General features: G+C 47.6%; 1 protein-coding gene across 1 annotated transcript in view; it reads left to right on the top strand.

Annotated features, from left to right (window-relative positions):
• DNAH6 (dynein axonemal heavy chain 6) overlaps window positions 1-12,269 on the top strand; it is a 493,878-nt gene that overhangs the window by 93,353 nt on the left and 388,256 nt on the right. Inside the window, exon 22 of the mRNA XM_073637077.1 lies at window positions 5,094-5,274. Coding sequence (XP_073493178.1) covers window positions 5,094-5,274 — 181 coding nt within the window. The remainder of the gene's footprint in view (window positions 1-5,093; window positions 5,275-12,269) is intronic.

Raw genomic sequence — 12,269 nt, 5'->3', positions numbered from 1 at the left:
CACTTGACCATTAGACTGTGGGTGGTAAGCGGAGGAGAAGTCCAGGGTGACGTCTAGCAATTTACAAGTGGCTCTCCAGAAACGGGAAGTGAACTGTACCCCACGATCCGGCACGATGTGACGGGGCAGGCCATGAAGACGGAAGATGTGGCGGATAAAGTCTTTAGCCAGCTCGGGTGCAGACGGGAGGCCTGGCAGGGGAATGAAGTGAGCCATCTTGGAAAAGCGGTCAGCGACCACCCAAATGACCGTACAACCGGCAGAGACGGGAAGATCAGTTATGAAGTCCATCGCTATATGCTGCCAGGGGGCAGCAGGTACTGGCAGAGGAAGAAGGCGACCGGCTGGCAGGTGTCTCGGAACTTTGTTGCGGGCACAGGACACACAGGCAGAAACAAAGTCTATTACATCCTTGCGCAGGTTAGGCCACCAGTAGTGCCGGGAAATAAGCTGGAGGGTCTTTTTCTGACCGGCGTGGCCAGCTAGTTTAGACGAATGACCCCAGTGTAGGATCTTCTCCCGATCAGGTACCGATACGAACGTCTTACCGGGAGGGAGACGATTTAGACTCACGGGAGCCATCTGCATTACTCTGGCGGGATCGATGATATGTTTAGGTTCTTCCTCGAGATCAGATACCAGAAAGGATCGGGACAAGGCGTCTGCTTTGATGTTCTTGTCAGCCGGGCGAAAATGTAGAACAAAATCAAAGCGAGCAAAAAACAAGGACCACCGGGCTTGGCGCGGATTAAGTCTCTGGGCATGCTGGAGATAAGCCAAGTTCTTGTGGTCAGTGTAAATTATTACCGGATGAAGAGCCCCCTCGAGCAGGTAACGCCACTCCTCCAATGCCAGCTTGATGGCCAATAACTCTCGGTCTCCTATGGAATAATTGCGCTCAGAAGAGGAGAAGAGTTTGGAGAAGAAGCCGCAAGTTACCATCCTCCCGGAAGAAGATTTTTGAGTAAGTACAGCTCCGGCTCCAGAGGAGGAGGCGTCAACCTCCAGAAAGAACTGCTTGTTGCCGTCAGGACGATGCAGCACCGGGGCGGAAGAGAAGGCCTGTTTTAAGGAAAGAAAGGCCTCCTCTGCTTCGGGCGGCCACTCTTTGGGATTAGTACCCTTACGGGTGAGCGCGGAAATTGGGGCAGTCCGGGAAGAGAAGTGCGGTATGAAGAGGCGGTAGTAGTTGGCGAAGCCCAGGAACCGCTGAATGGCCTTCAACCCCTCCGGTCGGGGCCATTTCTCGATGGCAGACAGTTTCTCTGGATCCATTCGTAGGCCGGTCTGAGAAATAATGTAGCCCAAAAACGGAAGCGAGGTCTGCTCAAAGAGGCACTTCTCATATTTAGCGAAGAGGTGGTTCTGCCTGAGCCTGAGCAGGACCTGACGAACGTCCCTTCGGTGAGTCTGGAGATCCGGAGAGAAGACCAAGATGTCGTCCAGGTACACCACAACGCAGGAGTAGAGAAGGTCCCGGAAGATGTCATTGACCAACTCTTGAAAGACGGCAGGAGCGTTACAGAGACCAAAGGGCATTACCAGATATTCATAGTGGCCGTCCCGGGTGTTGAATGCAGTCTTCCATTCATCCCCTTGACGGATACGGACCAGGTTGTACGCCCCACGGAGGTCCAGTTTGGTGAAGACTCAACCCCCCTCAGGCGATCAAATAATTCTGGAATGAGCGGAAGGGGGTACTTATTCTTCACCGTGATCTGGTTAAGGCCTCTATAGTCTATACAGGGACGGAGAGAGCCGTCCTTCTTTTTTACGAAGAAGAAACCTGCTCCCGCCGGGGAGGTAGATTTCCGGATGAATCCCCTGGCCAAATTCTCCTCAATATATTCGGACATCGACCGGGTCTCAGCAGCGGACAATGGGTAAATACGCCCACGGGGAGGAGTAGTACCGGGTAACAGGTCGATAGGACAGTCGTATGGTCTATGAGGGGGTAATGTCTCTGCCTCCTTTTTATTAAAGACATCAGCAAATGACCAATAGGGAATCGGAAGTCCAGGTAGATTAGTTGGGGTAGGAGAAGGACGGACAGGATGAACAGGAACCAAACAAGTCTTATGACAGTCCTGTCCCCAGCGAAGGACTTCTCCGGTCTGCCAGTCAAGCACGGGTGCATGTCTCTGGAGCCAAGGTAGACCTAGTAAGAGGGCGTGAGAGAGTCCAGGCAGAACATGAAAAGAGATGCTCTCAGAATGCAGCATTCCCACCTGCAGAGTTACGGATTCGGTGATGAGTTGGATGGGACGTGGTAAGAGGCCCCCATCCACAGCAGCGACAGATAATGGTACAGCCAGAGGTTTGGTGGGAATGCGGTATTTTTCTACCAGGGACTGTGAGATAAGATTCCCGGCCGCTCCAGAGTCAAGTTGGGCTAGTTCGAAATAACGATTCTCCCCGCAGATAATAGAGACTGACAGTAGCAGAGATGGAGAGGATTTATTCTTGTCTAGGTTGACCTCTCTGAGCGAACCTAGACACAGGCGTTTCCCGACCTCTCCGGGCAGGTACGGATCCGGTGCTCCTTACTGCCACAGTAGAAGCAGCTCCCTTCGGCACGGCGTAAGTCCTGACGGGTTTTGACCATCTTGGTCTGGTCGACCTGCATAGGCTCAGGAGAGTGTACCTGGGGAGAGACGGATTTCTGAAAAGTAGGAACTAGACGTGGAAACCTCCTCTCACGGGTGACCTCTTTGGCACGCTCCTGGAACCGTAGGTCAATCCGGGTGGCAAGAGTTATTAGGTCATCGAGGGTGGTAGGAATGTCCCGACCGGCAAGTTCATCTTTAATACGGCCGGACAGACCCTCCCAGAAGACGGATACCAGAGCGTCGTTATCCCAGGCCAGCTCCGAGGCAAGGGTACGGAACCGTATGGCATATTGGCCCACGGTGAGACTTCCCTGACGGAGGCGTAGCAGAGATGATGCGGATGAGGTCTTCCGTCCGGGTTCGTCGAAGACTTTCCGGAAAACCATGAGAAAGGCAGGCAAGTCGGACACCAGGGGGTCTCCTCTCTCCCATAGAGGATTTAGCCAGGCCAGGGCCTCCCCGGTGAGATGGGACATGATGAAGGCAATTTTGGCCCGGTCGGAGTTAAACTGGTGGGACAGGAGTTCAAAGTGCAGGGTGCACTGATTTATGAAGCCCCGGGCCTGGGCGGAGTCGCCTCCGAAGCGAGGAGGAGCAGAAAGCCGGGGTCCGGGGTAGGATACCATGGTATTGGTGGGCAGCGGAGCTGCCGGGTTGCGAGTCATGGCACTGGCGGTGGTTGCTGGTGGAGCAGTCAGAGTGTCCAGGCGAGAATTGACATTCCGCAGGTGACCCAGGATGGACTCCTGTTGGGACCTCTGACGGGACAGTTCATGACAGAGGTCCGAGAGCGAGGGAGCTTGGGTGCCACCGGGTTCCATGGCCCGAGCAAACTGTAACGGGTCTGGGAGGTGGAACCTCTGAGCTACTATACAAGGGGGCGGTCCTTGTAAGGGAGCGGGTGGCGACCAGGGTAGACGGGCAGGCAGTCACAGCAGGTGACTGGGACAGTCTCTGAATGAACGGACAGGAGGTCACGGCAAGTGACCGGGGCAGTCTCTGGATGAACGGGCAGGAGGTCACGGCAAGTGACCGGGGCAGTCTCTGGATGAACGGGCAGGAGGTCACGGCAAGTGACCGGGGCAGTCTCTGGATGAACGGGCAGGAGGTCACGGCAAGTGACCGGGGCAGTCTCTGGGTAAAGGATTGGTACGACCTGTGGCGGCAGATGATAGACGTGAGCTCCCAGGTGAGCAGGCGAGAGTCTCTGGATAATCGGGTGGTCACAGCATGTGACGGCGGAGCCTCCAGGAAGACCAACAGACAGGCAGATGAGCGCTCCCAGGTGAGCGGGCAAAAGTCTCTGGAATAGCAGGTGGTCACAGCACGTGACGGCGGAGCCTCCAGGTAGGCAAGCAGGCAGGTAGCGGAGGAGCGCTCCCAGGTGAGCGGGCAGGAGTCTCTGGAATAGCAGGTGGTCACAGCACGTGACGGCGGAGCCTCCAGGAGGGCTAGCAGGCAGGTAGCAGATGTGCGCTCCCAGGTGAGCGGGCAGGAGTCTCTGGAATAGCAGGTGGTCACAGCACGTGACGGCAGAGCCTCCAGGAAGGCTAGCAGGCAGGTAGCAGATGTGCGCTCCCAGGTGAGCGGCCAAGCTGGTCCATAGACAGACTGACAGGAGTAGGAAGGCAGACCGTCGGACCTCAGGCTAGCAAGCAGGTAGCAGGAGTATCAGGCAGGAAACAGACAGCAAACTGGCAGGACTCTGGCAGGAATCAGGCAGGTAACTGGCAACGGGACCTGAGGGCTGAAGCAGAGTAGTGAACAGTGCAACAACATTGCTCGGGCACCTCCATTTTGGAGGAGGTGCCTTATATATGGGAGCGCGCGCGCGCCCTAAGCACAGTGGCCGGGAAGGAGCGCGCGCTGCCAGCAGAGCGGGAGGAGGACGCCGGGCTCGGAGCAGAGAGGTGAGGGGAACAGCGTCCCTGCCTAGCAGAGGGCAGGGACGCCGACGCTACAATACTCAGGGTAGTGTATGTCAAGTACTTTTTTAATTTAACATGTATTGAATAATGTAATGAACTATGCTATTCAATACATAGACATGCTACTAAGAAAAACGTTCGTCACAGTATACATTTTTTTTCAAGCGTAAGTCAATCGGCAACATATGCGTCTGTATTCAGGGTCATGTCATATATTAGATACTCAGATAAGCAGATATTTTCTGATATATACCTCTGACATATATTGCAGTGTGAATTCAGTCTTGGTTCTGAGTTATTGCTTCTTATCATGTTGAGTATTTTAGTTTCTCTAAAATAAGAGCTGATGAAGTCTCAAGCTGTTTCTCACTTCTTTATGCCATACCGTCTTACTTATTGTGTCTTTCTACACATGCAGTATATGTCTGGAAAATAAATTCATATTTTTAGATGAGTATATTACTTTTATATGGAATTATGAAACAAATCTGATTTTTTGACTAATGAAGAACGCTTTCAGTGATTTGTGTCCTCCTGTCTCATCGTTTGGTTTTAGGATGAGTGGCTGACTTGTCAAAGAAACTGGCTGTATTTGGAAAGTATTTTTAGCGCTCCTGATATTTCTAGGCAGTTGCCAGCAGAAGCCAAGATGTTTTTGCAAGTAGACAAATCCTGGAAAGAGATTATGAGAAAAGTGAACCGTCTACCCAATGCACTTAGAGCAGCCACTCAACCTGGTATGGATACTTTTCATTTTTCCTCTCTATGTGTTTACTTATTTATTATAATTTTCTTATATAGCGCTATCATATTCCGCAGCGCTATACATACATTATCATTGCTGTCCCCAATGAGGCTCACAATCCAGATTGCCTATCCCTATTTGTTTTTTTGGAATGTGGGAGGAAACTGGAGAACCTGGAAGAAACCCACAGAAAGATGGAGAGAACACAAAAACTCCTTGCAGATGATGTCCTTGGGTGGATTTGAACCCAGGACCCCAGTGCTGCAAGGCTGCAGTGCTAACCACTGAGCCACCGTGCTGCAGGTTATTTTCACCTTAGCAAGTTGCTACCTATTCACATTATAAGTGATAACATGCTGATTGCTGAGAACCCTCTGAAATGCCTTGTTACAATAGAGTTATGGCATGCATGCATTTCACTACACCATTCTTTGCCTATAGGACATCCATAGAAATCTGAGCAATGTATTCAGCTATCCTTGGCGCACACACCTTATATATACACTCAAGGTATATATACACACACAAAATGCACACACATACAGAATATACACACATACAGAATATATATATATATACAGTACAGACCAAAAGTTTGGACACACCTTCTCATTTAAATATTTTTCTGTATTTCCATGACTATGAAAATTGTACATTCACACTGAAGGCATCAAAACTATGAATTATCACATGTGGAATTATATACTTAACAAAAAAGTGTGAAACAATTGAAAATATGTCTTATATTCTAGGTTCTTCAAAGTAGCCACTTTTTGCTTTGATGACTGCTTTGCTCACTCTTGGCATTCTCTTGATGAGCTTCAAGAGGTAGTCACCGGAAATGGTTTTCACTTCACAGGTGTGCCCTGTCAGGTTTAATAAGTGGGATTTCTTGCCTTATAAATGGGATTGGGACCATCAGTTGTGTTGTGCAGAAGTCTGGTGGATACACAGCTGATAGTCCTACTGAATAGACTGTTAGAATTTGTATTATGGCAAGAAAAAAACAGCTAAGTAAGGAAAAACGAGTGGCCATCATTACTTTAAGAAATGAAGGTCAGTCAGTGCAAAAAATTGGGAAAACTTTGAAAGTGTCCCCAAGTGTAGTTGCAAAAACCATCAACTGCTACAAAGAAACTGGCTCACATGTGAAACAACTGAAAATATGTCTTATATTCTAGGTTCTTCAAAGTAGCCACCTTTTGCTTTGATGACTGCTTTGCACACTCTTGGCATTATCTTGATGAGCTTCAAGAGGTGGTCACCGGAAATGGTCTTCCAACAATCTTGAAGGAGTTCCCAGAGATGCTTAGCACTTGTTGGCCCTTTTGCCTTCACTCTGCAGTCCAGCTCACCCCAAACCATCTCGATTGGGTTCAGGTCTGGTGACTGTGGAGGCCAGGTCATCTGGCCTAGCACCCCATCACTCTCCTTCTTGATCAAATAGCCCTTACACAGCCTGGAGGTGTGTTTGGGGTCATTGTCCTGTTGAAAAATAAATGATGGTCCAACTAAACGCAAACCGGATGGAATAGCATGCCGCTGCAAGATGCTGTGGTAGCCATGCTGGTTCAGTATGCCTTCTATTTTGAATAAATCCCCAACAGTGTCACCAGGAAAGCACCCCCACACCATCACACCTCCTCCTCCATGCTTCACGGTGGGAACCAGGCACGTAGAGTCCATCCGTTCACCTTTTCTGCGACGCACAAAGACACGGTGGTTGGAACCAAAGATCTCAAATCTGGACTCATCAGACCAAAGCACAGATTTCCACTGGTCTAATGTCCATTCCTTGTGTTCTTTAGCCCAAACAAGTCTCTTCTGCTTGTTGCCTGTCCTTAGCAGTGGTTTCCTAGCAGCTTTTTTACCATGAAGGCCTGCTGCACAAAGTCTCCTCTTAACAGTTGTTGTAGAGATGTGTCTGCTGCTAGAACTCTGTGTGGCATTGACCTGGTCTCTAATCTGAGCTGCTGTTAACCTGCGATTTCTGAGGCTGGTGACTCGGATAAACTTATCCTCCGAAGCAGAGGTGACTCTTGGTCCTCCTTTCCTGGGGCGGTCCACATGTGAGCCAGTTTCTTTGTAGCGCTTGATGGTTTTTGCAACTGCACTTGGGGACACTTTCAAAGTTTTCCCAATGAGAAGGTGTGTCCAAACTTTTGGTCTGTACTGTATATATATATATATATATATATATATATATATATGTATATATATATATATGTATATATAAATATATATAAAATTACTGGAGCTATATATTTAATTACTGGAGCTAAAAATCTTGGTGCTACATATCTCCCCTCCAGTACCTTGACAGTGACTATATATATTGTGACAAAGTCACTGGCAAGGTACTGGAGGGGAGATATGTAGCACCGAGATTATTAGTTCCAGTAATTAAACATAGGAAAAAGGTTCTAGCACATAAAAGGGTTAATCAGCCATCTTTAGTGCTAGGATGATTGAACACCTGTAGAGAAGGAGGAGGTCAGAGAATAAAATTCACAGCCTTTAGAGCATTTGGTGTGGGGTGGGCCTGGAAGTGAAAGCGCTAAGCTTGTTTCCAACATGCTGGATGTATGGAGATTGCAGGTCTCCTGGATTGAATCTCTTTGCTAAAGTACATGGATGTTGGACTCTAAGCCAGGTGGGCTAACCAGCACTATTGTATCTGCCCCTGCACACAGCAGGGGCACATTTATAAGATTATCCCAGCACAGGGACATTTATTTTTAAACACATCAAATTGTGGAAATTATTATTATTCCAAGATCTATTGATTAAAATCAACTTTTTTTGTGAGAAAATCCCATTAAAGGATTAAAGGGGTTGGTCCCTTCCAGATAATATTCGGCCCCGGATTTCAGTTTGTCAAAAAACAACAACAAACTGTGCTGGGTCTGCCGGCAAATCTCTGCTGATGTCACGTCATCAGTGAGTTTAGCGGCTCTGAAGATCCGTCTACACTGGCAGAGCGACTGAGCTCACTGATTGGCTGCAGTGGCAGAGACTCGACGATGGATCTGGGAAAGGTGTTATTTTTTAACAAACTGCAGCTGGGTCCAAACTTTATCTGTCCATCCAGCCTGATTGTCACCTCCAGTGTCCCTCCTCCTACTGAGATCTCACAATTCTCATGAAGGGGGCACAGGGCCGGTATCAACACGCTGTGGGCCAGAACTGAGTTCTCTTCGCCCTGTGTCATCTCTTCTATAAAGGACTGAGAGTGTAGTGCTTTGTGTGATGGAATTTGTTCTTTACTCACTGTTACTTCGTCCATGGGACCGGAACCGGCTTCAAACAAGACAGGAGATCTTAGATCCGGATTAACAGGTTCACTTTTATTGTGCAATTCTTCTACACACGGCTGCATCATACAGATTGTAGAGTCTTTAGTTAGTGATGTTCCCTTGGTTATGTGCCTTTTCAGTGTTTGTTCTCGTCTTGTCCTGAGACCCACTATCTTCCACTTCCTCTGCGATTCAGCTGACATTTTTCCCATGAGGGATACAGAGGTCTGCTTCTTAGTACCTCTTTCAAGCTTTAAACCCAGGACTGTGCCGGCGTCCAGATCGAGCATCAGATGTGTCCTCATTCTGTTAGAAAACTTGCGCTGATAAAACACTTTCTTCTCCACTGTATCTGCTTGCTGGAACCTGTCTCCCTGTCTGTTCAGCCTTCCTTTCTCCACTCACTCTTCTTTAACAGGACCTGCACCGGTCCTGTGCTATAAGGGTCATGGACCCAGAACTAGGATGTGTGTTTCATGGACTCCACACCCCGACTAACTCCCTGCAACCCGGAAATAGTTTTTTTTATAAAACTACTCTCAACCCCTCCCAATTGGTGAGCTAATCCCTGCGTTAACTGTCTAGTGTCTAAGCAATGTAATGCAAGCTATATCCCTACCTATTGTATGGTTCCCCTACTGGACAGACTTCCCGCATTCCCAGGGACGACCTAAGGCTACGGCCCCACTATGGGCCCCACTATCAGTATTTGGTCAGTATTCGGTCAGTATTTTTTCTCAGGAGTGGGAGACAAAACCAGGTTCCTCACCTGGTTTTGTCTCCCACTCCCGAGAAAAAAAACTGACCGAATACTGACCAAATACTGATAGTGGGGCGGTGGCCTTAGGCGGAGCCTGTAGGAGATCCGGCATACAATAACGGCCATAGGGATAAAACACAGCAAACTTTATCATACTAATATAACACATAACATAAATAGTGATAGAGAGCCATCAGCCGGCTATGCTTTGTTGTTCCCATTATTAACAAGTGGGTCTCCTATACTGTTATTGCGTATCCAGTGACTGCAAGGGCTGCCAAAAATTTGGACGCAACCCAATACCCCTTTGAAGAGACATAGAGGAGGGTCTCAGTAAAAAAAATGTTCCCATTATAAAGGAGCGGGTCTCCTATAGTGGTAATGCCCTTGCTGTGACTGCAAGGGCTACCAAAATTTGGGAAAAACCCCACTAAGAATTTAACCACTTAACCCCCGGTGACGTATTAGTACGCATATTTGCGTACCCTCCGTTCAGTGAGGGCTGCTGCGCTGAGCCCTCACTGAACGGAGCACATGTCAGCTGATTCTTACAGCTGACATGTGCCCGCAACAGCCGCGGGTGGAATCGCGATCCACCCGCGGCTGTTAACCAGTTAAATGCTGCTGTCAATCTCCGACAGCAGCATTTAACGCGCGCTTCCGGGTAGCGCGTCATAAGCCCCGCCCACCGGCGACCCCGTCACGTGATCGCGGGTCGCCGATGGGCGTGCATGACAACCCAGGGTCTGCAGCAGACGCCTGTGGTTGTCATGATCTTGTCGCTATGAGCGCCACCTAGTGGTCGGCGCTCATAGCACAGGACCATTTCTGCTGCATGCAGGGGACCTGCTCGTCCCCTGTATGTAGCAGAGGCGATCGGACAGTTGCTGCTTCTAGTCTCCTATGGAGACTATAGAAGCATGCAAATAGTAAAAAAAAAAAGTTTTTAAAAATATAAAAAAAAATAAAAAAATATAAAAGTTTAAATCACCCCCCTTTCGCCCCATTCAAAATAAAATATATAAAAAAAAAACCCACATACACATATTTGGTATCGCCGCGTTCAGAATCGCCCGATCTATCAATATAAAAAAAGAATTATTCCGATCGGTAAACGGCGTAGCGAGAAAAAAATTCTAAACGGCAGAATTACGTTTTTTGGTCGCCGCAAAATTGCAATAAAATGCAATAACGGGCGATCAAAACATCGGATCTACCCCAAATGTTATCAATAAAAACGTCAGCCTGGCACGCAAAAAATAAGCCATCAACCAGCCCCAGATCACGAAAAATGGAGACGCTACGGGTCTTAGAAAATGGCGCTATTTTTTTATTTTTTTTTTTACCAAATTTTGGAATTTTTTTTCACCACTTAAATATAAAAGAACCTATACATGTTTGGTGTCTATGAACTCGCAATGACCTGTAGAATAAGAAGGGCAGGTCAGTTTTAGCATTCAGTGAACATGGTAAAAAAAATAAATAAAAAACAACTGTGGTATTGCACTTTTTTTGCAATTTTACCGCACTTGGAATTTTTTTCCCGTTTTCCCGTACAGGATATGATAAAACTAGTAATGGCGTTGAAAAGTACAACTCGTCCCGCAAAAAATAAGCCCTCACATGGCCATATTGACCAAAAAATAAAAACGCTATGGCTCTGGGAACAAGGGGAGCAAAAACGAAAATGCAAAAACGAAAAATGCTCCGGGGCTTAAGGGGTTAAAGACACATAGAGCAGGGCCACAGTAACAACAAATTCCCATTACAAAGGAGAGAGGCTGCTATACAGTTATAGGGTATGCAGTGAGTCCAACGGCTGACCAATTTTAGGAAAAACCCCACTAAGAATTTAAAGACACATAGAACAGGGCCACAGTAACGTCAAATTCCCATTAGAAAAGAGAGAGTCTGCTATACAGTTATAGGGTATGCAGTGAGTCCAAAAGCTGACCAATTTTAGGAAAAACCCCAGTAAGAATTTAAAGACACATAGAGCAGAGCCACAGTAACGACAAATTCCCATTAGAAAAGAGAGAGTCTGCTATACAGTCATGGCCAAAAGTATTGAGAATGAGACAAATAGTAATTTTTCCAAAGTTTACTGCTTCATTTTTTGTAATGGCAATTTGCATATACTCCTGAATGTCAAAGAGTGATCAGCTTAACAGCAATTACTGTACTTGCAAAGTCAATATTTGCCCAGAAAATGAACTTTAACCCCCAAAACACATTTCAACATCATTGCAGTCCTGCCTTAAAAGGAGCAGCTAACACCGTTTTAGTGATTGATCCATTAACACAGGTGTGGGTGTTGATGAGGACAGGGCTGGCGATCAATCAGTCATGATTAAATAAGAATGACATCACTGGACACTTTAAAAGGAGGCTGGTTCTTGGTATCATTGTTTCTCTTCAGTTAACCATGGTTATCTCTAAAGAAACACGTGCAGCCATCATTGCACTGCACAAAAATGGCCTAACAGGGAAGAGTATCGCAGCTACAAAGATTGCACCTCAGTCAACAATCTATCGCATCATCAAGAACTTCAAGGAGAGAGCTTCCATTGTTGTTAAAAAGGCTCCAGGGCGCCCAAGAAAGACCAGCAAGCGCCAGGACCGTATCTTAAAACTGTTTCAGCTGCGGGATCGGACTACCAGCAGTGCCGAGTTTGCTCAGGAATGGTGCTTCTGCACGCACTGTGAGGCGGAGACTCTTTGAGCAAAAACATCAGGGACCGACTGATATTCTGCAAAAGGTACAGGGAGTGGACTGCTGAGGACTGGGGCAAAGTCATTTTCTCTGATGAATCCCCTTTTCGATTGTTTGGGACATCTGGAAAACAGCTTATTTGGAGAAGAAGAGGTGAGCGCTACCACCAGTCTTGTCTCATGCCAACTGTAAAGCATCCTGAAACCATTCATGTGTGG

This window comes from Phyllobates terribilis, unplaced genomic scaffold (genome assembly GCF_046119375.1).
Source record: "Phyllobates terribilis strain yellow unplaced genomic scaffold, ASM4611937v1 Scaffold_1__5_contigs__length_1240528914, whole genome shotgun sequence".
NCBI classification, from domain to species: Eukaryota; Metazoa; Chordata; class Amphibia; order Anura; family Dendrobatidae; genus Phyllobates; species Phyllobates terribilis.
Note: the sequence above shows the minus strand (reverse complement) of the source record. Positions and strands in the feature narration are given on the sequence as shown.